This window comes from Sardina pilchardus, chromosome 1 (assembly GCF_963854185.1).
Source record: "Sardina pilchardus chromosome 1, fSarPil1.1, whole genome shotgun sequence".
NCBI classification, from domain to species: Eukaryota; Metazoa; Chordata; class Actinopteri; order Clupeiformes; family Clupeidae; genus Sardina; species Sardina pilchardus.
In genome coordinates, this window is record NC_084994.1 from 3,643,653 (window position 1) to 3,653,652 (window position 10,000).

Sequence of the window (10,000 nt, forward strand, 5' to 3'; positions counted from 1 at the left end):
ATAATAGCACAACATCTATAACTTAGTTTTCCGATTCATATATGAACATATATAAACATATAACACACAATGTAACTACACCTGCAGGAGATGGAGGGAGATATTATATGAACATATATAAATATATAATGTGACTATACCTGTAGGAGACAGAGGGAGATTTAGGGCTAAGCGTTCTGATTCACATATATACTGTAATATATGACTACACACGCTCTGATTCCCATATATGAACATAAATATATAACACACAATGTAACTACACCTGCAGGAGACAGAGGGGGATATAGGGTTAAGCCTTCTGATTCACATATATACTGTAATATATGGCTACAGCTGCAGGAGACAGAGGGAGATATAGGGCTAAGCGTTCTGATTCCCATATATGAACATATATACTGTAATATATGGCTACAGCTGCAGGAGACAGAGGGAGATATAGGGCTACGCCTTCTGATTCCCATATATACTGTAATATATGACTACACCTGCAGGAGCCCCTGTCTGCACACATACAGTAGGTCTCCAAAAGGCCTGAAAAAGATCTGAACAGCTTAATTACATTGCGTTCCATCGAGTTCCATTTTGGACATTCAAATGTCCAGCATGTGGAGAACTCAAATGTGTCTTGACAGTGAAATAGCACCGACATCTGTGAGATCAAAATAAGACGTTCTAAATAGAACAGGGTCGTATCTAAGTCATTAAGATCTCCAGTAGATGTAGAACTACGATGCACATTGACTTCTAGGGCTTAAGTTGTTTTATCTTCATCAAATGCTGCAGATACAAATTGTTTTTTTTTTATCAAATGTTGCAAATATGAGTGTTTCTGCAACTACTTTGTCTTTGTCATCTCCAGAATGACCCTTGACTACATCAGTGGAGTTCAGGAGTTATTTGATTTCCATTAAATGCTGCTCACTTTCCCTCAAAACAGTTCGTCCCAACACAGCGCTCCTCTCCCAAACGACCCTGGACTACACTGAGCTTACAGTAGACCTGGTCATATATGTAATAATATATGTTGCACAGTAATCGTGGTAATATATGTAATAATATATGTTGCACAGTAGACCTGCTCATATATGTAATAATATATGTTGCACAGTAGACCTGCTCATATATGTAATAATATAAAAGACTGTGTTACACACGCTATGCCATAGGACTGCCAATTACAAAAAGGTAGTATATATACATTATTATACTCCTATAGAATAGGACTAGTGATGTCATGTAGTATATACATTATTATACTATACAATAGGACTAGTGATGTCATGTAGTATATACATTATTATACTATAGAATAGGACAAGTGATGTCATGTAGTATATACAGTATACATTATTATACTATGGAATATGACTAGTGATGTCATGTAGTATATATACATTATTATACTTCTATAGAATGGGACTTGTGATGTCATGTAGTATATATACATTATTATACTCCTATAGAATAGGACTAGTGATGTCATGTAGTATATATAAATTATTATACTATAGAATAGGACTTTTGATGTCATGTAGTATACATTATTATACTATAGAATAGGACTTGTGATGTCATGCAGTATACATTATTATACTATAGAATAGGACTAGTGATGTCATGTAGTGTATATATACATTATACTTACATAGAATAGGACTAGTGATGTCAAGTACTATATATACATTATTATACTATAGAATAGGACTAGTGATGTCATGTAGTACATACTGTATACGTTATTATACTTCTATAGAATAGGACCTCCATACATCTTTGAGGTGTGTATTTATGTCCTTGGTGTGGTTCAATACTAAATAACCTGTACAGTAGGTGACTGCATGCTGTTAATGTTGGCTATGGCAGGTTTGCCCCTCATCTTTTTGTTGCTTTTGGTTGAGGAAGAGAAATGAATAAATAAATATGTCATGGCAGTAGGGTTGCAACATTTATTTGGTCAACTATCTAATTAATTGCCAACTATTTTCATAATTGGGTAATCGATCTTTTTCTCTCTCTCTCTCTCTCTCTCTCTCTTTCTCCTTTTAAATGTGAATATTCTCCGCCTTTACAAAATATTCCATGACAGTAAACAAAATACAATTTGGCACGTGAACAAAACGAAGCAGTTCAGGACTCAACATTGGGCTTTGTAAAGCACTGATTGACATTTTGTTTGACCATTGTTTCCCATTTTATGGATTAAACAACATATCGATTAATAATGAAAGGAAATAATGGACGGCTGAATTGTCTATGAAAACAAGCGTTGACTTTGTGACCCTAAAAGTCAGATCAAATAAAGTGGAGCCGTTTGGGTGAGCTGAGACCCTAAAAGTCAGATCAAATAAAGTTGAGCCGTTTGGGTGAGCTGAGACCCTTCCTCAGCCCATTCATTTCCCCTAAAGCCTTTAAATTGTTGCTGCTGTTGTTGGCTGCTCATACTGTACACTCTTAAAACAAATGTGAAAATGAAAACAACACCGCTTGTGCTGTTTTTAACACATCTCTGTGTCTTTGTGTCCAGATAGGGACAACACAGTTTGTGTTGTTTTCCTTTTCTAATTTGCTGAACAATATGTGTTGAAAATAACACATCTTGCATTGAAAACACATCTAACACATGTTCAGATATAGGCACAACACATTCATTTTAAGAGTGCATTGAATCCGCGTGTAGTGCAATTGCCGACATGTGTGTGCAAGCATTTCTCTCTTATCTCATATCCATACAGTTTGTGTCGACCTGAAACACAGAATGGCTTGCAGCCTAAAACAGGGGAAGTGGGCAGGCCAACATTTTGGCTGGGCACAATTATTTTGTCTATTACAAGAATTACAGATGTCTATTACAAGACCTATATCGAAAAAAAATACGACAATTATCAATCTTATTTTTCAAGATATTACAAATCTGGGTGGACACTCACAGTTTGTGTGGGCATGCGTGATGTCACTGGGGTTAAAGGTTAAAGGTTATTGTTGACCAATGAAGGTGGACAGCACCCCCCCCCCCCCCCCCCCCCCCCCCCCCACACACACACACACACACCACCACCACCTGAGCTTATACAGCTGGCCTTGGGGTTGTTGTTTTGTTTTTAAGTGATTGTAAATAACCACCAGTATGTGTGGTTCTTAGGCTCTTAGGCTGCGTTTATGTGGCAGGTGGGCCTACATTTAGTTTTTAAAAACAATATATTCAAACCATTACCTCAGCTGCATTAAAACCTAATGGGAACTTAATGTTGTTTTTTAAACACCAGTTTCCCGCTCTCTCAGTATCCACGCGCCTACTTTCTCATTTAAGATGCTGCAGAAATAACGTCTTAATTTCGGTCACTTAAGACCCGGACCGTGTCGGCTACATCAGTTCCAAATCAGACCCTACAGACACTAAAGTCGCCATCAGACAACAAAAGCCTTCGTTGTGTAGGCTAGCACATACTGTTCCAGAAACGACGGAGAAAAATATTAGGCCCCATTACCGTCAATCTGTCCACTCTTCATCACCCACTACGCTTCTAGTAAAGACATTAATCGCATATTAGGAGTTATTTGGCGTAAACACAGTTCAGTAAGAACGCAGGCTCACACTTAGCGAACCCGAGGAGTGAAATCTACCACTTGGCGATTGGATCAAAGCGGGCCGGCGGCTAAAGCTCACTCCTAATTATTTCTAAACAAACAAACCAATAATCGGCCCGCAGGGTGCAACTCTGACGTTCAGCACATAAACAGCATGTAAGAGAGAGCCAAACTGGAGCTACCGCGACTGACCCCGCAAATAACAACAGTTACCTCACCAAAATAAACACATGACATGTTGGAAACGAATCATCTCTAGCCCCCCCCCCCCCCCTCTCTCTCTCTCTCTCTCTCTCTCTCTCTCCCTCTCTCTCTCACACACACACACACACACACACACACACACACACACACACACACAAGCCTAGATGTAAACAAGTTTCTCGGCAACATGAGCTCAGTGCGCTTTGTCAATGTGTCAGCATAGGTTTCGTCACGTCGCGCAAACCCGCAGATGGGCTCGCTTTAATTGTCCATTCAATCGATGTGAGAACTAATTCTCTCAATTACCACTGATTCTGGCGTGGCTAATTTGAGGCCCGCAACCACCCCCGCCCTCCCCCGTCTCCTCTCGCGCGCACCCTCCCGTCTGCGAGCGAACAGATTTTAGTCAAGCCGAGCCAAGGGTCCCTCGTGCGGCCGTCTGTTCCGCACTGATAACGGCGGCGTGAGCACGCAGAAAGCGAAAATCTTCGCACCGTCTCTTCCACCATCGCCAGAATAAAAACGACAAAAAAAAGAGGCGGTGTGTACACGCGACTCCTTAAAAGGCATCTCAATCGCGCGCATGCATGCAAACCTGCGGATAAGCACAGCTTAGGCCGTTAGCTGAATACCAGGCAATAATGCGGCGGCTTACCGCCCCCCCCCCCCTTCTCCCCTCCTCACCACTATTAAAAGATCTGACAGCTTACGGCCGGCTGGCATCACTTTCTATCACCATTGCGTTGTCTACGAAGCTAAATGCCCTTCGGCTGATCAACACTGCACAGAGAATGAGTCTACAGTTTTCACCATTTTCAATTGTGCTGACGAAGACACCAATTGACCCCCAAATGATTCTGAAACAAAAAGCCCCGCGTGCGTCCCCCCTGTTTGATGCGGTGAAGTGGGTGTACCGGGAGTCTGTCGCGACCCGCGTGCTCTGGAACAGACTTGCCGACAGCTCTGCGCTCGAAACGCGAGCGGGGGGCACACGAAGACGGTATGGAGTGTGCGGTAGCGGGCGAGCCTACATCATCTTCGGTGATGATCATGATGAAACAGTTTAAAGAGGTGCCTTCTGGTTGTTATTGTCCACTGAGCAGAATCTCTGTCAGATGTATCCATTTGCTAAAAACAAACCCTTAATTGAGCATCAACTAGCACAATTAAAATAACCTGTTAAAAAAATAGTGTAGATCTGATCTGCAGAACCATTGCTTTGTATTGTCATCTGTGGACGTTATTTCTCAATGTATAACATATATACGTTATAGATACCTGCAGTATATAGGTGATAATATTATTAGAAAATGCAGAGGAAATTGCTTATATTGTTGAATGCTATTTTTGGGCTAAATTATTCTTTATCTGGCAGATTGATGAAGATGTTTTATTCTGATTTCGAATCAAGGAAAACCAATTCCGCAGGCATATTAACAGAAGCCTAAAATTATAATATCGCCACAATCCCTTATAATAATAATAATAATAATAATAATAATAATAATAATGATAATAATAATAATAATAATGATAATAATAATAATAGTAATAGGCTAATAATAATAATAATTCGTATTTTTTTTCATTTACTTAGCCTATTATAGGATAACAACCTACAGAAAGGTCGTTATAATACATTTGACCATAGTCATACTGTTATTATTATTATTATTATTATTATTATTATTATTGACAGTTGTTGATCATAAAATAATAAAATAACGCAAGGGTTGAGTTACACGAGAGGGTTACACAGACGGAAGCTCGCGCCTTGATTACTTCAGCACCTGGCTAACGAGGAGTCCTCGCGCAACCCCACTGGGAACAGGCCGTAACCTCAACACACACACACACACACACACACACACACACACACACACACACACACACACACACACACACACACACACACACACACACACACACACACACACACACACACACACACACACAGGCCGTAACCTCATATCCTCCAACCACACCGTTGCCACACAGAGGCTCGACCCCCCTCAACACACACACACACACACACACACACACACACACACACACACACACGAGCCCCTACCGCTCCCGCATCTGCTGTTTTTTGTAGGCTGTGTTAACTTCGCCCATCTACACATCTACCGGACATGTAGCCTATGTACTACGCGCTAAGTCTCACGCAACCACGCGCACGTCCACGTGGATCAAGTCACTCATATGTGGAACCAAAACACACACACACACACACACACACACACACACACACACACACACACACACACACCCCTGACAGCTCTTGACATTCAGTCGGTAGCCCTGACCATTATAATTACATTACATTTGGCTGACGCTTTTAACCCAAAGCGACTTACAACATGGTAAACGGTTTAAGCTTTTCTCACAACGATTTAAAATGGTAGAGTGCAATAAGGAGATGTGCCTCAAGTGAGTGCTGTTTTTAAATAGTCAAGTGTCAGTTATAGTCAGGTCGAACGTCTAATCAGCAAGACTAGCAAGTACATAGTAGCCTATGTTCTGCTAGAGATGTGAGCTGATAAATGACTGACACACACACACACACACACACACACACACACACACACACACACACACACACACACACACATACACACACACACACACACACACACACACACACACACACACACACACACACACACACACACACACACACACACACACACTGGTGAGGGGTTTTAAACTTGACTTAAGGCAGCGTCGTCTTCACGTAGTTTAGAAGGTTCTATTTCTCATGTCGTTACCTGGACACGCGACTCTACGAGGTCGAGGCGCAGCGCCAGCGCCTCGCGCATGAACACGTCGGGGTAGTGGCTCTCCGTGAAGGCCTTCTCCAGCTCCTCCAGCTGCCAGCCGGTGAAGTTTGTGCGCGTGCGTCTCCGCTTGCAGCCCGGACTGTCTTTATCTGGGTCTCCTGAGTCTTCAAATGAGAGACAGAGAGTGAGGGAGGGGGGCGTTAAAGCAGACACGCCACAACAACAACAACAACAACAACAACAACAAATTTACATACATAAACCTATGAACACAACTAATACACACAACACACAGAAAGAGACAGACAGACAGACAGACAGACAGAGATAAAAATAAACATTAGCATTAGACACAAACACACACACACACACACACACACACACACACACACACACACACACACAAAACACACAAAATAAATTATAGTAAATCAGGTCTAATAATATTGTAATATAATATAGGCATGATACCAAATGCAGAATCACATTAAAATGCTAAAAAGAAATTTGTAGGCTATAATTTAATTTTAATTGATATTATGATCAGATGAATAGCGAAAAGGGTTATATCGTGTGTTGCGTTAATTGTTGTCTGTGTGAGATTTTTAAATAATATTTTAAAATAATATATACAATAGCCTACTTACAAGTTATAATTTACTTAGCCTATAACATGGGCTACTTGTGTTTTTACAAGTTATAATACTTGTGTTTTTATCATTGTTGTTACAAGTTCGTTTTAAATAATATAAAAAGAAATACAATATAACAATCGTGTAAATACAACACAAATACAACACAACACTTTACATTTTCCAAACTGACCGAGATGAATGCATTCGAATTACAGTCGTTTATACAACGCAAAGGACGCTAATTAGCCAGCATCTTCTTCCTATTACAGCTTATTCATAGAGCCGGCTTGAGGTCTTGGTTTAACGCGTCTCTTAAGTGTAATAATTATGTTGGTTCAATAGGTCCAAAATAGACCAAAATAGGCTATTACCTCGTCCCGTCACCATCAATGAAGATGTTACCTGAGAATGTTCACACAACCACCGGTAAATACGAGCTTTGAGCATCCAGAATTAAGTGCTTTAAGCTTTCCAGCGATTATGCTTCTTTCTTTAAAAAAAAAAAAAAAATACGTGTTAAGCATCCAGCATTAAGTGCTTTAAGATTTCCGGCAATTGTGCTTGTTTCTTTTTTTTTTTTTTTTTTGGCGATGGCGTTCCTCGCATCACTGCTGACCGAATATTGTTATTAGATATTAAATAATTTCGGCGCACGAGCCCGGACCCTGTGCCCGTACACCCCTAGGCGAGGCTGTTTCCGCTGCTCAGTGATGTGTGTGTGTGTGTGTGTGTGTGTGTGTGTGTGTGTGTGTGTGTGTGTGTGTGTGTGTGTGTGTGTGTGTGGGTAGATGTAATCATTAACACGCTTACCTGAGAGCTTGTAGTGGTGATTGTCTCCGTTTAAACCGCTACAGCCGGGCGACAGGAGCGGGTTTCCGTTGGTCGCGGACGCCGAGCAGGAGCTGTTCAGTAATCCGTCTATGGAGAAGGGGACGGCGGCCGCCGAGGGCAGCGGGTGCCCAGCCAGGTCGTAAACATGGTGGTGGTGGTGGTGGTGACCCAGGTGGTAGGAGAACCCTACCCCGACCATCCCGCCCAGGGAGCCTCCGAAAGGCGCGTGCGAGTGCTCGAGAATCCGGCTGTCCATCATCTTTCCCACCACCAGCGCGCGGCTCGGTTCGAGGCTCGCGGCTCTCGCGGCTCGCGCGGCTCGGCCGTCGTGAACTCAGAGCGCGTGCGACGGCGGCGGTAGCGGCACGAGCAGCGGACAGGACGTGGACATGCCGCGCTCGGAATGAAGGAGAGGCGCGTGAGCAGACTTTGTCAACACGAGAGGCCTCCCGCCTCCTTTCCCTTCCGCGAGGAATCCGCGGCACCGGGAGCATGCAGTTTGGGGACCAATAAGAAACGCTAATCGACGCTGACGTCAGAGACGAAGCGCTCTAAACCATTTTCCATATCGATTGCTAATTAGCCCTGACACCAACCTCAATAAACAATATCACCGCTGTCACAACAAAGCGCGCGGCACTCACGGTAATCACGGCATCGCATCGCAGCCACGCGCGCGCGTGAGGGCACGCAAGGATGGGCTTGCGGAAGAGATCGGTGAACTTACACACTTGATCAGTTCAAAAGCGGTGCGATTCTCTCTCTCTCTCTCTCTCTCTCTCTCTCTCTCTCTTTCTTACGATCCTTTTTCTTTGAATAAAAGGACATGTCGTTCGTCCACTCGAAGGAAACAACGGCCTTAAGAGTCCCCCCCCACCCCCAACACTAGACTCCCGTTACCGGCAGTTTCCCCGCTCCGTGCTCCGCCCTAAATGTTTAAAGGGGATGTTTTCCAATTTACGGGAGGCGAGCGGAGCGCTCCGAATAGAGTGATCCTATAATGGGCGATTCATCACGGCCCTTTCGCTAGCTGTCAGGATGAATTTAAAACTACAAGGCGCCGTCCGCTGGCTCCCCCAGCCTCTCTTTAGTCTCTCTCTCTCTCTCTCTCTCTCTCTCTCTCTCTCTCTCTCTCTCTCTCTCTCTCTGTCTCTCTCTCTCAAATTCAAATTCAAATTCAAATTCAAAAAAGCTTTATTGACATGACAAGAGCACTTGTGTTGTCAAAGCATATTATAACAATAATCAGTGAACTTTAAAACACGAAACTGACAATGAAATAATCAAAAGAAATAATAATAATAAAAAAAAAATTTAAAAAAAGTATTTCTCTCTCTCTCTCTCTCTCACACACACACACACACACACACACACACACACGGACGCACACACACGGACACACGCACTCACTCACAGAAAAGAAAAGATTGAATAGAGAGATATATACTGACGACTTGTCACTTGTAACGAGTTTGTAAAACTGGAAAGAGGCTTTCTATGAATCAAATGTTTGTTGTTGAAAACTGCTGTGTGTGAGAGAGAGCTGTATTCTCTAACCATCTCTAACCACCACCACCTGACAGGACAAACTCTGCTCGAGCACACTCCCGCTCATATTGCGCAACAGTTGAATTCACGGACACTTTTAACAGTTTAGTTAACAGTTTAAAAGCTGTAACCATCATTAGCTATCCATATGTCCACGATTAGTAAATAGGCAAAGAACGCCTGGAATCGGTTACGTTATTCAAAAGTTGTCTCGTAGCCTATAGCCTATACTTTAAGGATAAACAAGTAGCCTAAATAAGCGAATGGAGAATAAGTAGATTCTGAAACAAACAGCCAATAACCTTTACATTGTATAAGTTGGAAATGTATTCAATATTCAAGATTTCAAGATACAAGACTTTTATTTGTAATTGAACAGTTGCCTCTACAACGACATTTTGCCAGCAAGAC

At 42.3% G+C, this 10,000-nt stretch overlaps 1 protein-coding gene across 1 annotated transcript in view; it reads right to left on the reverse strand.

Annotated features, from left to right (window-relative positions):
• LOC134076742 (homeobox protein unc-4 homolog) overlaps nt 1-8,342 on the reverse strand; it is a 10,295-nt gene extending 1,953 nt beyond the window's left edge. The window contains exons 1-2 of the mRNA XM_062531980.1: nt 8,021-8,342; nt 6,564-6,739 (exon numbers count right to left, since the gene is read on the reverse strand). Coding sequence (XP_062387964.1) covers nt 6,564-6,739; nt 8,021-8,300 — 456 coding nt within the window. The 5' untranslated portion in view covers nt 8,301-8,342. The remainder of the gene's footprint in view (nt 1-6,563; nt 6,740-8,020) is intronic.
• Nucleotides 8,343-10,000: the final 1,658 nt, after the last annotated feature.